Genomic DNA, 18,601 nt, shown 5'->3' with positions numbered 1-18,601 from the left:
GGCAGTGCCCGAGTTTCCAAATGGTCAGTCCGCCCCTGGCTATAACTAAAGCTGAGGGTACAGCCTGACATTTTTGAAATTTTGAGCATCCAAAGTACTGTCACCCACACCTCCTGAAAGCCTCAGAAGCCAGGAGGACTATTTGTTCCACAAAGCTTTATTTTTTTAAAGAAGGTTTAAGCTATATGTATTTGGAGGTAGATGGATGGATGTGAGCAAAGTGGAATGTTTGCTTTAATCAATGAAAAGTAAAACAAATACATAACTTTATATATTTTTTGCTAGCAGTAATTATAAACCGTCACTAACCACTTTCACTGAGAGTACTTTGAATACCTCTGCATGAGTTTTAATGCTCTCAATATTGCTACCTAATACTCTAGGAAAGCTAAACACAAATGGTGATGAAACCTCACCCATACAAATGTGAGTTCATGTGTGCAAATTAGAGTCCATAGAGTTCATAAAGAAGGACTCATTCTGGACACAGGGTAAACATTAATGTAATACTGTACAAATATCAGCTGCACTTAACAGGAGAAAAATTGATAAACCAGAATAAACAAGTGTGCAATACAAACAGCTGTAAGAGCTGGCATAGACTGAATGATGCTTTTGTGATTTCAGTACTGACAGAATACCTGCCTAGAGAAGAGGCATAAATTATGGCATACATTCCGACACAAAATATTAATTTCCTACCAGGTTTGAAGGTAATGAGACATGATCTATTGGTGCAGGTTCCTTCTGGGAAGATCATTACCTGTAAACAAGGGAAAAAAAGTTAATTATCTGCCGAAAACTAGCAATAGCAGGGAAGAACAGAGAACATGAGCTACTATGCATTTTGAATACAATGTTACCTAGAAAGCAAAGGATATACACTACATATACAAATAGACAGACGTTTGTTCCAAACACACTTAGGGCCAGTTCACACCTGAACAGTGTGGCATACCGTGTTCCATGTGCGTTTCCCGTACCTCGTGCAAAATGCACTGCTCTTGCGAGCTGCAGCAGGTGTCAGTGCAATGCTAACACCACAAACGCAGGTCTCAAGCATAGTGCATTCAAATGAATGGGCTGAAATCGCACTGCACCCACATTGTATGTGAATCAAACAGGAACGCACAGCGTGTTCCTGTGCGATTCTTGGTGAGAACTGGCCCTAAATTTCAAGTCATATTTTACATATGTAAGCTTAGATGAACTCCAGGAAAACTGTTTATATATACAGTTGAATACATACATGTGAACTGCAATTCTGTGCAGCCAGTCAAGTGATCCAGAAACCACTGATGGAACACAAACAATGATAGCATGGCAGCAGACTCGAGAGGTCTCTGTGGGGCTTAATTTACTAATGGCAAATAGACTGTGTATTTTGCAAGTGCAGTTGCTCCAGAGCTTACTAAATGAGATGAAGTTTGACTTTGGGTATTTGCAATCACATGCAAGTAAAATAAAAAAAACAGCATTTTTGCTTGCATGCGATTGGATGATGGAAGTCAACAGTGTTTCCCCATATTTACTAAGCTCTAGAGCATGTGCACTTGCAAACTGTGCTGTGTATTTGCCTTTAGTAAATAAACCCCCATGTGCTTCTGTTGATGTGTTCAAAAACAGCAATATGCAAAATAAAGCTGGATTTAACAGAGTTTATGTTTGCCTAGAGATCAGCTTTAACCTTACATCCTTCCTTTTTGTCATCCAGAGGATAAAAAGTCTTTCCTAATCTACAACCAATGCAAAAGATTTTGTTAAACCGACTATAGTAAAATAACATTTCTTTTGATTCCCACTTAATAGTGCTGCACAAGTAACCAGTATTCAGCATGCCCTATAGAACAAAATACTTTGAAACACGGGTGGATTTACTAAAATGTGAACACTCAGAATCTGGTGCAGCTGTGCACAGTAGCCAATCGGCTTCTACCTTCAGCTTATTCAGTTAAGCTTTGACAATAAAACCTGGAAGCAGATTGTTGTCTATGCAGAGCGCCACCAGATTTTTAACTCTCCAGTTTTAGTAAATAAAATCTCTCTCCCTCTCTCTCTCTCGCCAGGTGCATCAGAGGGAAAAAAGACAATGCATTTCTTAGAATACCGTTTATACTTTTGCAGTGATTTAGTGAAAGTGGTAACACATTTTTATCACTACATATACTAGAATCTACAAAACAGATCAATTTATTTCCTTAACAGTATTAAGTACAGAGAAGTAATAACTGGATAGGATTGTCAATACTCCACTATCTACATGCACAAATTCAGGTTTTTGTTTGTCTTCCCTTTTGTGGATAAAGCTTTACTCTATATTCATGTGTCACATAAATGTCTTTTAAGCCACACTCACAATTATGTCACATTACCAGTGATGTTATCTTTTAATTAAATGCATCTTTTAATTTAAACATTTTATCGTGATGCATCCTTCTGGATAGTGAAGTAACTGAATCCATCTTCTTTAGGCAGGCCGTAGACGGGCCGTTTATCGGTTGAATTTTCAGTCGATAAACAAAAAAATGGCCGGCCCCGTTGCTGATGCTGCCACCCATGTCCACGAAAAATGGCCGTTTTTCATGGATTTTCCAACATGACCGATAAAAATAAATGAGGAGATCCGCAAAAAACGGCCGACGGGCTGGCCCCACTAACGGCGTGATTATTGGCTGATTTTTGTGCGAACGAAAATTCGCCCGACAAACGACCCGTCTATGGCCTGCATAAGGTCCTTTCACATGGCTGTTCCAATCAGATCCACCTGTCAGTTCACTGATCAGAAGGTCCATGCAGCCCAATGGACAGGTGTGTGTAAATCGACTTGTGTCTATTTAGCCTTGGTTCACATATATGCGGCACGCATTTTGAGCGGACACGAGAGCCCATTCATTTGAATGGACTCCCGTGCACCGTGACACGCAGAGAAGTCCCTGCACTTCTTCTGAAAATGCAGCCTGCACAGGAACCTCGGTTCCCAGTACAGTTGCGTTTTCCATTGCGGGTGGTGTGCCATTAGAACTAATGGCACCCGCCCGCGGGTCCGCATTCTTCTGTGCAGGTGGTGCGGCTGCACGGATTTTTGTGTGGATCCGCAGCGGCACCACCCACACAGATGTGAACCTAGCCTTAGCCCTGGTTAACATATATGCGACCGTGGGGGCTGCGTTTTTCATGGGCATGAGAGGCCATTCATTTGAATGGACTCCCGCACCCCTTGACATGCAGGGAAGAATTCCCTGCACTTCTTTGGAAAACGTAGCCCGCATGGGAACCTCGGTTCCCAGTACGGTTACGTTTTCCAGTGCAGGCGGCGTGCCATTAGAACTAATGGCACCCACCCGCCGGTCCGCAGTCCTCTGTGCGGGTGGTGCGGCTGCATGGACTTTTGTGCGGATCCGCAGCGACACCACCCACACAGATGTGAACCTAGCCTACACCTGCCTTCCCCCTGGTCCAATCGGTTCCCCAAAAGATTAAAAAAAAAAATTTCAGGAGCGGATTGGAGGTAGCCTCATAAAACAGGAAGCAGAGTTTGTTCACACCTGGCTGCCCATAGAGCTCAGCATGGCCTATTTGTGTCTGCTCTGCATAAATCGGATGGGCACAGCTGTGACATACGTCCCACTCGGCTCCAATCCGCTGGGAAATCTGAGAGCTTTAAATTTGTTTTGAACACTGTCCTAACAAGGGGTTAACAATTTCGAAGCTGGCCACCTGCATTGTATCCTAATGAGGCAGTGATACTGTGAGACTGCCCAGTAATGTTAGCAATCTGCCAGGAGTATTAACAAAAAATGGAAGCAACATAATCTTGCATACAGAAATGCAAAGATATAATTGAAAAATGTATCAATAGGTTTTTTTAATGTTTTTCTTAGGAAGTTGTCACTGTTCTAGAAGTTTTCTTTGTTTCTTTATGGCAGTTTACGGATTACCCTAAAGAATTTGCAAATCTACTATTTTAATTGTGGAAAATACAGTTTAAATGGGTTATTTGAGAAACGCCTTATAACGACTTTAGGAAGAATGCAGGTACAATGAATTATGTAAAGATTTACTTTCTGTAATAATGAAGGCAAAAGCTAAGCATTTCACACACCTGTGGCCATATACCATTAGAGTGGGCCCGTCTTCGAATTTCCTCTACTGTCTTCTTCCGTGAATCCTGATCTGAGCGAGAAACAAACACTGGCCTAATATAGTTGATCAGAGCTGTGAAAAAAGAAAAAATACAATTGCATTTAAAAGGTAGCTATCAAATTCAGTCAACACCAAAAGAACTACATTAGCAAACTGTATGGAAAGGAGGCAAATGAAAGCAGCTTTAAACATTTTGATGCAGAATAATGAAAGTTAACTATCTGAATGTGAACTATGTAATCAACATGTAATAGTGTCACAAAACTTGTGTTTATCTTTCGTTTTACCTGTGTGCACATGGCAATCATATTTTATTACATGTATATATTGGGCCTTTTGTTAGGTAGTATAGCCTTTAGCCTGGGTTCACATATATGTGGTGCGGTAGATCACATGTGATTCGCACGGGAACCGCACCGCATTCCTGTGCAAATTACATGCGATATGTGTGCGGTGCAATTGAAGCCATACATTTTGTATGGCTCTGATCGCACCGCACCTGAACCAGAAAGGTGCAGGACCCTTTTTTTGGTCCATACCAGAATTGGATTGCAAGGGTATTCACACCTATGCCATCCGATTCTGCACTTCGCACAGCGTTGTTTGGGGTGTTAACTTAACATACACACCTGCAGCGGTTCACATGAACGGGCTGCGATTCTGATGCAGTGCGGAATTTGCACAGAAAATGCTACAAATTCCTCACCGCATCAGTGTGAACCCAGGCTAAGAGAGTGATTGTGCTTTATCATTCCTTCAAAATCAGGGTAATCTTTAAAGGAAAACATTATACTGTTTAGGTTAGTGGTGGTCAGCCTACTTGGCACCAAAGGGCTGCACATAATATTCAGTGATGGCAACGCTACAGAAAGCCACCAGAAACTGCAGGAGAAGGTCAAAAACTATAGACTTACAGCAGGAGATGGCAAGGGACAAGAGACATGCAGCAGGAGATGGCCAGGGACAACAGACATGCAGCAGGAGATGGCCAGGGACAACAGACATGCAGCAGGAGATGGCCAGGGACAACAGACATGCAGCAGGAGATGGCCAGGGACAACAGACATGCAGCAGGAGATGGCCAGGGACAACAGACATGCAGCAGGAGATGGCCAGGGACAACAGACATGCAGCAGGAGATGGCCAGGGACAACAGACATGCAGCAGGAGATGGCCAGGGACAACAGACATGCAGCAGGAGATGGTCAGGGTCTACAGACATGCAGCAGGAGATGGTCAGGGTCTACAGACATGCAGCAGGAGATGGTCAGGGTCTACAGACATGCAGCAGGAGATGGTCAGAGTCTACAGACATGCAGCAGGAGATGGTCAGGGTCTACAAACATGCAGCAGGAGATGGTCAAGATGGTCAGAGAGTACAGACTTGCAGCCGCAGGTGGCCAGGGACAATACACTTGCAAAAGGGGATGGTCAGAGATTGCAAACATGCTAAAGGAGTTTTTGGAGACTGTGGGCAAGCTTCAGGAGATGGTTATAGCTTGGAGACACATTACATGAGACTACTGGAGATAACCACTACTACAGCCCCTTCCCAAATCAAGGCTTCCATATCTGTGCTTGATAGAGCCCACTTAAATATTACTTGTGTCATATTTAAAATTTCTTTCATGAAAAAACAAAAGACTTACAGAGTGAAAAGAGATGTATAGCACAGAAATGTACAAAGTGAAATAAAAAAAAAACGAATTATTAACTACTAGAAGCCAGTCGAAGACAATATTTTCCTTCATTGCCTTACACCACAATCCCTGCATTTTGTGTGCAGTTCTGCATGAGTGTTTACATGCATTTGTAATGCATTTGCAGACATCTGGTGTGCTTTTAGGTATTATGATTTTTTAACATTGTTTCTATTACATGCCTTTTGCAGTGTAATAAAAAAGAAAGCAGCATGCTGTACGCACACAAAAGCACCACAAAGGCTTATTGAAATACATTCATTTTTCTTGTATATGCATTCATACTGCATCTAAAAATGCATTCAACTGCATCTGGTGCAAAAGAACCATTAAAAACAGACTACTGTCTGCAAGGGACGCACAGTAAGTGAAAAATGGCTGCATGCAGCCCTCAGGCTGGGTACCAGGGCTCTAGGTTAAAAATCTGGTTGATTTTCTCACAGAAAAAGCACTTGGGAATCATGCAAAGTTACATACAGGCTGTCACTGGAGGGAGAACCTACAAATCAACATATAAAACCTGATCATTAACCACAGGTTAAAAAAAGTGAAAAGCAAGTCAAAACCTAGTTTCCACTGAGCACACATGAAAACATACAATAAAATGTGGTCTTGAAATATCTGCAGAAACTTGAAAGATATTAAAGAGTCTGCCAGGACAGAAATATGGAACATTTATTTCTGATTTACATTTGAAGGTGAAGGTTCTATGACATTTTCTACACCTATTAACACCTCTTCACCACAAAATTGTAAGGAGCTGTTCACATTGGTGTGTTTCTGGAGTTTTTCCATACATTTCTACAATACTAATAAAATGCACTCCATGTTCAGGAGACAATACTTTCTATTAACCTACTTATTTTTTACATTTTTCTCATTTATAAGTCAACAGAATAAAAAATAAAAACCAATCATCAAACAATAGACTGAAACGTATTACAAATGTGCAGGTGTTATTGCAGACATCTTACAATAGTGTAAAAAAAAAAAGCCCTTAAAAGGAATATTAAGCCCAAAAACATATTGCAGCCTTCCAGTCTCTAGATGTGGCTACATTTGTTTCCTTTTTTAAGATATTTTTCCTTCATTTTCACCTGGAAATGAAAATATATAGAAAAAAAAGAAAACTGATACAACTACCACATCTGGTAATCTGCAATAATACATTTCTATTTTGGGGTTTAATAACGCTTTTAAGGAAGTGAGAAATTAAAGCAAACAATTCAAATGCTCGCTCATTGAGAATATACTAAAAGAAAGCAATACATACTGCAATAACCTGCTAGACATATCCATCTTATTACCATATAGCTGTTTGTATTTACAGTAAACATATAGTCTGGATCTAAGCACAGACTTTTTCCCTGGTTCTCAAGACATTTCCCTGCACACTGAAGCTTTCCCTGGGCTCTGCTCGTAATATTTTTTTTTTATTTTTAGCAGCCCAAAGTTGTATGTAGATCTGTAAATTTCACTATAACCAAATAAACAGTTTCAGTCTATTAACTTCCCCAGAAACTATACATTTCCGTACCCTACATCCTGAAAAGACTACTGAATAACTGCAAACGAGTTTCTTTGAAAAGCATCCAATTTTCTGCATTGAGATCTAAAACTTTGTTAGAGAAACAATATGATCACAAAGCTCAGCATGAACCAATGTTGTCTACATACAATAGTAAAGTACCTATATTGTAGAAAGAAGTGGACAACTTAGGAGCATGGAGAAATCACAACGCTGGCAGCTTCAATCAAAATACCACCAAAGGCTGAAGGCCAGGCAAACAGTACACAGATGAAAAATATATGTAAATGAAGCGGTTTTACCCACCAAAGGATTTGTATTTCTATCCGTCCAGTCTTAAGATCTACAAAGCCTGTCACACAGCCAGACACGATACCACTTTGTTACGCAGCACCCCCTGCCTGTTGACTGGGTAGTAAAGAACAGTAGTAGACTTAAGAGATGCCTGCAGTGATACCCTAAGCAAACCTCCCAAACTGCCCCGGCATCATACCCACACTGCACAACTTTCCAGCACTCTTTTCTGCACAATGCCCATTTTCAAACCCTCTGCAGGACTCCCCTGTACACATTGTCTGCTATCCTACTCTCCACACTCCTCCTTTGCACAATCTGCCAACTCCTATACACTCAGCATGGCTCTGTTCACTGCACTTACTGTCTGCTCTAATACCAAACTCCTACCCCTACACACGCTGCCCATTGTCATGGCCTTCACACTCCTCCCCTGATGCCGTACCATTCACACGCATAATATTCACATACTGCTTGCAATGACAATTCTTTAGCATTGCTAGTAATATCGTTAAAATGGTTCTAAAGGCTCAAGGTTTTTTTTTGCCTGCATGCATTGTATGTATGAAGGTAAAAAAAACTTTGTGTGTAGCAGCCCCACCGCCCTCAGCCCCCTTTAACACTTACCTGAGCCCCCTCTGCATCCAGCGATGTTCAGGAGAGCCTTGGTTCTCCGGTGACTCTCAATCCTGATTGGCTGAGAGGTAGGGGACGGGGCCGAGCCGTGGCTCTGTGTGTGAATGGACACGCGGGGCCGAGCCGTGGCTCTGTGTGTGAATGGACACGCGGGGCCGAGCCGTGGCTCTGTGTGTGAATGGACACGCGGGGCCGAGCCGTGGCTCTGTGTGTGAATGGACACGCGGGGCCGAGCCGTGGCTCTGTGTGTGAATGGACACGCGGGGCCGAGCCGTGGCTCTGTGTGTGAATGGACACGCGGGGCCGAGCCGTGGCTCTGTGTGTGAATGGACCGCGGGGCCGAGCCGTGGCTCTGTGTGTGAATGGACACGCAGAGCCATGGCTCGAGAGCACACCTGCTCGGGTGCACCCATAGCAAGCTGCTTGCTATGAGGGCACCCAACAGGAAGGAGGGCCAAGAGCATCAGCGGGGTACCAAAGAAGAGGAGAATCTGGGCTGCTCTATGCAAAACAAGTGCACAGAGCAGTTATGATGTATTTGCTATTTTAAAAGAAAAAAAAAAAAAGCACAGACTTTAGTATCACTTTAACACTCTTAACCATCTTTTTTTTCTTTTGTCCACCATTACACTTGAAGCAACATTCACAGGTCTTGTTCTTCCCCCAGCCTCATTCCTCTACTATCTGCATGAAGCATTTCTAACATGTTTTCCTGACACCAATAAAAAAAAGTGACAGAGGAGGGAGCTCCAGCACACAGCCAGTGATTGACAGCCTCAGCTCTGTTCCTGTACGCTGTGTAAAGGGGGGGGGCTTACCTCTGCTCTCAGCTCCCCTCACTGAGATCTGCAGAGTGTAATTTTGGCTCCCTGCTGCCTTCTTTCTGAAAACTCAGGCAAGCTATATAAATAAAGTACTTTGAATGGCTGTATATAAGAAAATACTGCAGATAAGCAGGTATAACATATGTAGAAGGAATGGTTTCATCTCTGTGTATTACCTGAGGCCAGTCACTTCACCAGGTATATGTAACCACTTTAAGTACTTACATTGCTTGTATTGAAAAATACATTTATTTATATATTATTAAACAGAGCTATAAGTTTGTGTGTCTTGTACAGCTTCAGTTAAGAGCATGGGTATAAATGGGGCATGGTCATTACAAGTTTTAATAATTTTCAATAAGTTGCCTGGAAATACCATGTTATAGCAGTAGAAGTGAGACTCTGAGATGAGAAATTCTAAGAATATCACAATTAGCTCAATTCACCATGTATGCCTTTATGCTAGAAATATCAGTTTTTTGTGAACTAGCCCTTAATTTAAAAAAACAAAAAGTCCTAAAAGGTTATAGTCTGTTTAAAGTTTGTGCTTTGAATGTGTCACTCACTTCCCCAAACAGGAATGTCTTTGCTTTCTGCTTTCATCACAATGGAGGCCATTGTCATCGTTACTGGAATGGCATCAAAATACGAAGAATGTGGAGCCAAGGTCAGGATAGGAGCCTCAGCGGGCAGTGCTTGTCTTCCCTTTACAGTCACCCAGTGGAAACCACCAGCAAACCACATTGTACGCATGATTGCTTTTAGGAGGATGTCCAATAACCTGCAAATAAAAAAAACCATTAATAAAACATGAGACTGCATTGCCAGAACCAAGCTTCTAAAAACAAACAACACATGTACAGATTTGACTGCTGTATTTCTGAACTGTAGCCATCTAGAAAACGCCCAGTAATACAACTGGACTGGTATTTTTTTTCCTAAACTGTAATTAACTATTTTCCTTTTACTGGCTTTAATTTCAAATGAAATGGACTGCATACTACCTAGGCCATACAGAATGGGTCATGTACAGAATGGTCACAAACAGTTATCTGCTGGCCTGAATGAGCTGTCAGTAGAAGAATTAGCAAGGTGTTATAAACTCAATTGCTTGACTTTCACACAATATACATAAATTTCCCAACGAAATTGCACATTACAAAAAAGCATAACGTTGATTAACATTAGAAATAGATCCAGAGTGTTCTAGTAAAGGCTCCATTCACATCTTTGTACCGTGTTACTGCAAGCACTTTACCATCCAGTATTTTGCGTGTTTAAAATGCATTACACTAAGGCCATCCTTTCATCTTCCATGTTACCCATTTAAAACAAAATGGATATGTTCTTAGTTTTCTGACACCACAACTGTGCACTGGGGAGGCTTTTAAACTATACAGCACTTCAAAGCAATGCACCAATGAATAACACACCTAATAATACACATTACCGCAAAGGCACAGATGTAAAGCACCAGAACAGCTAGCTTAATTTAAAAAAATGGGAGTTGTGGCTTCAATTACAAATACCAATCTTACTCTCTAACAGAAGATGGAAACATTTAGTATCAGATTTGTATGTATTAACAAAAACCTACAATAGTCAATACAAAGAAACAAACAAAAAAAAAAAAACATACAAAATATACTTTAAGATTCCTGTGAATAAATAAACTACATGCACTGTCTGACACCATGGCAGACAGACTTGTAATTTCAATAGTCTTGCAGTGCGCTGATCAGCTCTCTCAGAGCCCACTGACATGTCCTGTGGCTTTCAAACAGAAAGTCCATACAGAGGTACAGGTTGAACACTGGAGGACAGGTCTGCAGGAGCCCACATTGCACCCATGATCTACTTATCGTAGGTGCAATGCTTTCCAGGCTCTCTAAGGAAAACACACTTAACCTCCCTGGTGGTATTCCCGAGTGTAGTTCGGGGTAAAATGTCAGTACCAAAAGCGGTAACCCCGAGCTACACTCGGGCTTACCATGCGGCGCTGCATTGGGATTCCCTGCAGAGCTTACCTTGTCCTTCGCTCCTGCGATGTGTCCCCTGCAGCATCCCCGGCCATCTCCTCCAGCCGATGCCGGCATCCGGCTTCTGTGTTCCGGTCCCTGTGATGTCGGGACGTACGAGCGCCAACGCTGGCGTCGGGAAATTTGAAAATTTTAAAAAAAGTCATTTTTTTCCAAAAAAATTTTACATAGTAAAACATTGCTGTTTCAACCCATTTCACATACATTTTGTCCCGAGTGCTTTGTCCTGTGCCCTGCCTGCATTTTGTCTGTTCTTTCTGCCTGGAAACTGAGAAAAGTCCATGGCGTCCAAAAAGCGTCCCTTTAGGTCAAAAGCGGGTTTAGACCAGCTAGAGAACAGCGATAGTAAATCAGAACCACTTGCAGAATTGAGTGATAATGATTTGTAGGGAAATTCGTCATCAGACACTGAAAACGATTTTGCAACTTTGCTCAGCAATGTGGGAACTTGGCGCTCTATTTCAAATTTCAGTGTTTTTGGTTTGATTATATTATTGAATTAAATGTATTATTATTATGTTATTATTTTTTATGATTATTTATTAAATTATAATTTATGATTTCGTGTTTCAAATTTTATCATACCCGGGATGTTTAATAGACTCTTGTTCGGACAGATTTCAGTGAGTTATTCCTAAAAATTACAGCTTTCAGCACCAAAAATCTGAAATAATCATACCGCCATGGAGGTTGATGGACATTTTTTGTTCTGCAAAAATACTGTATGTACATTTAATATTTTTATTGTAAAGGTGAACTTTTCCTTTAAAAACAAGGTTTACATTTATCAATCTACAGTAGTAATCTTTCAAAGCGGTTACCGCTTCAATTACAAGAATGATGTTGTTTACATGACAACTGAAAACATAAGCTGACTTGATAAAAAGAGCTAGTTATGGGGAATGATTCATAAAAACTAGAATGAGAAAAAATTGCAGCTTCTAGAAGCTGCAATCCATTTGGTTCCATCTGTTTCCCAGCATACAGCAGAAAATGAGAGGCATGGATAAGGAACCAATGATTCCTGCTTACCATCCATGGGCAGCTGGTGGATTTCAACCTTCAGGGCCAGCCTTCTCTTTTAATGGGCAAAAAAAATGCAGAAAAGAAGCACACAGCCCTTTTGAGCTTTGCACAGGTTTTTAACACAAAAACACGCATCTTACTTAATGTGTTTGGGGTACCGTTAATAATAAAATGACTGTACAAGAACAGCATGCGATTTTATATTCTACACTACACTGGTGTGAATGCAGGTTAACTCCTACCTGATCTAAGACTTTGCTTAACCACTTCAAGTCCGGACACTTTTACCCCCTTCCTGTCCAGGCCAATTTTCAGCTTTCAGCACTATCACACTTTGTATGACAATTGCGCGGTCATGCAACACTGTACCTATATGAATTTTTTAGAATTGTTTTGAGACAGATAAAGCTTTATTTTGGTGGTATTTATTGACCACTGGGATTTTTATTTTTTTGCTATATGTATGAAAAAGTCAAAAAAATTTGAAAAAAAGTGTTTTCCTTATAAAATTTTGCAAATAAATAATATTTCATCATAAATCTTGGCCAAAATTTATTCAGTTATCTTTTTAGTAAAAAAAAAAAAAAACCAAATCTGTTTATAACCAAAAATTATAATAATTTTTTAAAACATTTTTTTACATTTTTATATTTATTTTTTTTACATACTGTCACCCTAGCAGTACAGTGTCACCATGGTGACACTGTACTACTTGTGGGGGGTGATGAAGATTTTTTCTTTTACACTGATTGCTTTTACACCCACAAAGGCTGTAAAAGCAATAATTTTTTCTGCTCTCTGGCTGCATTCTTGCAGCCATTGAGAAATACTGTGTGAGCTGTGATTGGTCACAGCTTGTCACATGGTACAAGGCTGTTGTGAATAACCTTGTACCATGTGACATCTGTGATCATTCACAGATTTCACATATAGTAAGCAATGATGTCAGAAGTGACATCTTGCTTACTACTCTGCATGTGATCACTGATTGGCCAATCAGTGATCACATGATCGGGACCTTGCACAGAGGTCCCGTACGACGATCGGTGTTCCACAGTGTCCGGAGGACACAGCGTGCACCGGATCACGGTGCTGCGTGCTCCCAGGGAGCGCGCTCAAGCAGGGGACAGGGAGGCCGTTTATAAATGGTCACCCGCCCCTGCACTGCCACCATCTGGCCGTTTATATACAACGGCCGGACGGGAAGTGGTTAAACACAGTTTGTCGGTTCACAGATTACATTTCTACCTGTTGATTTACTATGTCAGTAATTTGCCTACGTCAATTGTCATCTGTAAGGAACATCAAAGGTCCATAACTTGTGATGCATCACCATGGTCAAACCCGTTTAAGCCATAGATGATGCGATTTTCTTTACTGCAACCACACATCATAGCAAAGAAAACTGCTTGATTCCCCTATCAACTCAGTCAAAGTTGGTGAGGGAATATATCCCATGGAGCTATTGTGTTCTCCTGGCAGTGGGGCACAGGGAGTTGTCCCTGCTGGGAGAACATAGTGATCATTTTTAGCGGCTATAGCCACTGGCAATAGTCGCATCCTAAAAATCCAACATGCTGGTTGTATTCAAGTCAATCAATGGATGACTTGGGTACAAACAGTCTGCCCATTAATGGAGTAAATCTCTGCTGGAGACTGCTGAACAGGTCAAGAGTTGAACCATCTATTTTTATTTTATTTATTTCAGGTACATATATAGCGCTGTCAATTTACACAGCACTTTACATATATATTGTACATTCACATCAGTCCCTTACTTACATTCATACATATACTAGGGCCAATTTAGACAGGATCCAATGAACCTACCAGCATGTCTTTGGAGTGTGGGAGGAAACCCACGCTGGCACAGGGAGAACATGCAAACTCCAGGCAGGTGGTGCCGTGGCTGGGATTCGAACCAACGACTAGTACTGCCAGGCGGAAGTGCTAACCATTTAGCCACTGTGCTGCCCCATCTATGGCTGGCTTTACTCTTTGGAATGAAGAGGGTATATCCATGGCTGGTTAGAGCTCACACAAGCGATACTGACAAGTACTTCTGATCCAGTATTGATTAACCAACAAAAACTCTAAAGCATCATTTTGTATGACAACTTTTCTTTCTACTAACAAGTTAATACAGGAAAAGAAAATACTGAATTTACATAAAGCAAGAAAAGCTGTATCCAAAAACCAGATCCAGGTGAGTCTTGGTTGGTGGTAGGTTCCCCTCCTGTGACAATTGCATGGCACAGGCCATCAGCAATGTTCCTACCAAGCAGCTTCCAGAGAACCTTTCAGCCCTGCTCCTAGTGAAGGAAGAATTAAGTGGGGTACACACTATGAGAAAATTGGCAGAAAAATTCCGTATGAGGAACGATTCTTCAATTTTCATATAGTATGTACACAACTTTCAATATCCAATTCAGACTTTCCATGCGAAAATTTTCAAAGGGACAAACTCCAAAATTTCATATGTGAACAGAACTAACAATTTTCACTTAATGTGTACGGTTTTCTTACGAGAAAAATTGGATAGGAAAGACTGTGCATTATCTGAAACAATAAACAATAATACACGCTACAACATTTCTACGTTAAACAAAAAAGCAAGCCTTTGTCTTTCAAGAATTTTCTGTACAATTAGTTCCATGCTTGGGTTTGATTTGCTGTGAAACACAAAGGAAAAACCAGACAATCGCCTGATTTTTTTATAGTGTGTACTCAGCATAACAGAGTCAGCTTTCCTGAACTGATGAAAAGACAGAAAGAAGAAAAGGGAGTCTCCCTCAAATTAACGTGTCAAGCTAAAATCACTGGAGAATCCAGCATATAGCCAGAAAAATACTGAAATATACACTTGTTCCTGGGTCAGTGAGTCACCAAGGAGTGAGAGAAGGGGAAGGAAAACGGCCCTGAAGTGTGCACCCTTAAAGCAGACTATGAAGTAAATGCAAGATCCCCTAATTAGGTCTGCCCCCCCCCCCTGCAAATATCACTGCATGATATTACTTCAAAAATGTACCTGTAAGGAAAAATAAAAGTATATACTTCGCTTACCCCCATCTTCAGTCCACTTCTCCTAGGTGAAGGCATCGTCATGCTCCTTCCACCGAGATCCTGGGGGTTGCAGAGCAGCTCAAATCTCTCAAGACAAAGCTCTTGCACTTGACTTGAGCGCCTTTTTGTGAGATTTAGGCTGCTCGGTATTCCTCAAGAATTTTGAAAGAAGGATGTTGATGTTACTCTGCAATGCCTAAGATGGGGGCAAGGTAAGTATATAATCTACCGGTAGCCGTTTTCCTAACATGTACAATTTTGAAGATTTTTCATAAGAGGAGGGGGCCCGAACTTAATCGACGGACCTTGCATTTTACTGCAAGGTCCGCTTTAAAAACCTAAATCAGCAGTTGCATCCTTCAGATTTCTATTCTTTCAGTTTCGTTCTATCCTTCCCTGGAATTACCGGATGTTCATAAACCAAATTTCAAAGTAAATCTGACATGAAATTGTCAACAACAAAAACGGAGACTGTGAAAAAATGAAGAACCTGTCATATAGCTACCTGGAGATTCAAATTGTGGTAAACCCATTCAGTGTATGTACAGTATATTACCAATCTACTGGGATCATTTATAGTGCAAACAAAGTAATAATAGCAGCAGAAGGTTACAATCACCTGGTGCCACATATCTTTACCTGGCATGCACACCTCAACACACCAACATCGTCCTACAAAAGGTAAATCTACACCAACATCGTCCTACAAAAGGTAAATCATATATATATATATATATATATATATATATATATATATATATATATATATATATATATATATTGGATTCAGGTGTTCCAATCACCTCCATGGCCACAGGTATATAAAGTCAAGCACCTGTGAATGCAGACTTCTACAAACATGTGTGAAAGAATGGGTCACTCTCAGGAGCTCAGTGAATTCAAGCATGGAACTGTGATAGGTTGCAATAAGTCCAGCCTGTGCAATAAATCCAGCCGTGCCATTTCCTTGCTACTAAATATTCCACAGCCAACTGTTAGTGGTATTATAACAAAGTGGAAGTAATTGGGAACAACAGCAACTCAGCAACAAAGTGGTAGGCCACATAAAATGACAGAGCGGAGTCAGCACATGCTGAAGCGCACGGTGCGCAGAAGTCGCCGACTGTCTGCAGAGGTAATAGCTAAAGACCTCCAAACTTCATGTGGCCTTCAGATTAGCACAACAGTGTGTAGAGAGCTTCATGGAATGGGTTTCCATGGCCGAGCAGCTGCATCCAAGCCTTACCTCACCAGTGGAGGAGACATGTTCTCTGGAGTGACGAATTACGCTTCTCTGTCTGGCCATCCGATGGACGTGTCTGGGTTTGGCAGTTGACAGGAGCATGGTACTTGCCTGACTGCATTGTGCCAAGTGTAAAGTTTGGTGAAGGGGGGGGATTATGGTGTGGGGTTGTTTTTTAGGGGTTGAGTTTGGGCCCCTTTGTTCCAGTGAAGGGAACTCTTAAGGCGTCAGCATACCAAGACATTTTGGACAATTTCATGCTCCCAACTTTGTGGGAACAGTTTGGGGATGGCCTTTCATGTTCCAACACACTAGTGCACAAAGCAAGGTCCATAAAGACATGGATGAGTGAGTTTGGGGTGGAGGAACTTGATTGGCCTGCACAGAGTCCTGAACTCAACCCAATAGAACACCTTTGGGATGAATTAGAGCGGAGACTGTGAGCCAGTCCTTGTCTGACATCAGTGACTGACAAATGCACTTCTGGAAGAATGGTCAAACATTCCCATAGGCATACCCCAAAACCTTTTGCACAGCCTTCCCAGAAGAACTAAAGCTGTTATAGCTGCAAAGGGTGACCTAATTCAATATTGAACCGTACAGACTAAGACTGGGATGCCACTAAAGTTCATGTGTGTGTAAAGTGTGTGTGTAAAGGCAGGCGCCCCAATACTTTTGGCAATATATTGTGTGTGTGTTCATAAAATGCAGCACAGCTTTCACCCTGTAATATGTATCAGAAAAGAATTGTGATGTACATTATATACCAAAACCACAAACAAAATAAATAAAAAATAAGAACCACCTTTTAAAACACCATTAAGTAGAAATCAAACTGGACATTCTTTACATGCAATTTTCATATCCAATACCACCATATGTATATAGTGATGTGATACCATGTGTGTTTATGCGTTGCGTCAGTCATGTGACTTACTCATTTGTGATACATATTAAAAGGTGAAAATTGTTCTGCATTTTATGATTATATATTTATATGTTACAAATGGTGTGTGGAAAAACATAACAGTGCAAGCGGCAACATAAGTATACTGTATGTATAGGTTTTTTGTTTTTTTATATATATATATATAGTATAGGTTTTATTTATGTTGTATTACTGATTGCGCAAAGGGTTTTTTGTTTACCAATTAACTCAAATACCAAGTTTTAGGAAAGCCAGTATTTGTAGACTAAGCTCGGAACACCCTCCATGTGACGAGGACTCAGGTCTCAATCATTCATGCTGTTGCTTTGCCTTTAAGTACCATCTCTTGGGTTTGCTTCGTATTCATTTTCTTTTGTGGGACGCAAAGGGGAAGCCTAAACGATTGTTCCTTCTAGAAACTGTTTTTTGTATATGCTGTACAACATAAAATAACGATATTTGCAGGACAGATATCAGTTTTTGCCTTCTGGGTAGTTTCTAAGCAAAACCTACTTCCCCTATAGAAGACAAAAATGAGTTTCATAAATGACATATGATACATGCAATGAACTGGAAAGATTGTTACATGAATATTTAGACTTTTACCAAAAATCCTGTAACACGAAGAGACTTTTTTTAAATACGGCGGGTGTACGGACATGTCATATTTATCAAATGTAATGAATATTACATTTGCTTGGTGTCTGATTGAGTGCCTAGGTTTCAGAACACGTTTTATGCTATTTTTGTCTTGACAATGAATAATAGAACAATATTCTCAACATGTAGCAATAGATGCAAGCACTGGTTACGAAGCTTAGTTGGGGGAGTTTGAATTCATTTAGGCTGTCACCGTACTGCCTGGTTCACATAAAAAGCTTTATTTTCAATTATGCCAAAATACTAATGCTATTAAAAAAATCAGCCAAACAACTAAATACAACACTGATATAGCACACAACTGAAATCCTAGACGGTATAGTCAAGGCAGTGACCTAACCTTTCTCCACTAAATTAACAGTCTGGTTACCAACCTATAACCAGCTTGCTGATGGGACAGTATCAAGCTCAAAGTTCAAATAAAAAAAAAAAAAAAAAAAAAAAAAGAACACACACACACACCTTTTCTATTGAAAAAACAGACATAAAAAAAGTTAAGCATTTTAATATTTATCTG

The 18,601-nt window shown here is 40.7% G+C and overlaps 1 protein-coding gene across 1 annotated transcript in view; it reads right to left on the bottom strand.

Annotated features, from left to right (window-relative positions):
- LPCAT1 (lysophosphatidylcholine acyltransferase 1) overlaps positions 1-18,601 on the bottom strand; it is a 200,305-nt gene that overhangs the window by 54,155 nt on the left and 127,549 nt on the right. The window contains exons 3-5 of the mRNA XM_089674823.1: positions 9,692-9,906; positions 4,103-4,215; positions 703-763 (exon numbers count right to left, since the gene is read on the bottom strand). Coding sequence (XP_089530949.1) covers positions 703-763; positions 4,103-4,215; positions 9,692-9,906 — 389 coding nt within the window. The remainder of the gene's footprint in view (positions 1-702; positions 764-4,102; positions 4,216-9,691; positions 9,907-18,601) is intronic.

The sequence above is a fragment of the Staurois parvus genome, unplaced genomic scaffold (assembly GCF_062004578.1).
Source record: "Staurois parvus isolate SC_StPar_1 unplaced genomic scaffold, SC_StPar_1.0 ptg000153l, whole genome shotgun sequence".
In the NCBI taxonomy this organism is placed as follows: Eukaryota; Metazoa; Chordata; class Amphibia; order Anura; family Ranidae; genus Staurois; species Staurois parvus.
This window is presented reverse-complemented; position numbering and strand designations above follow the sequence as displayed.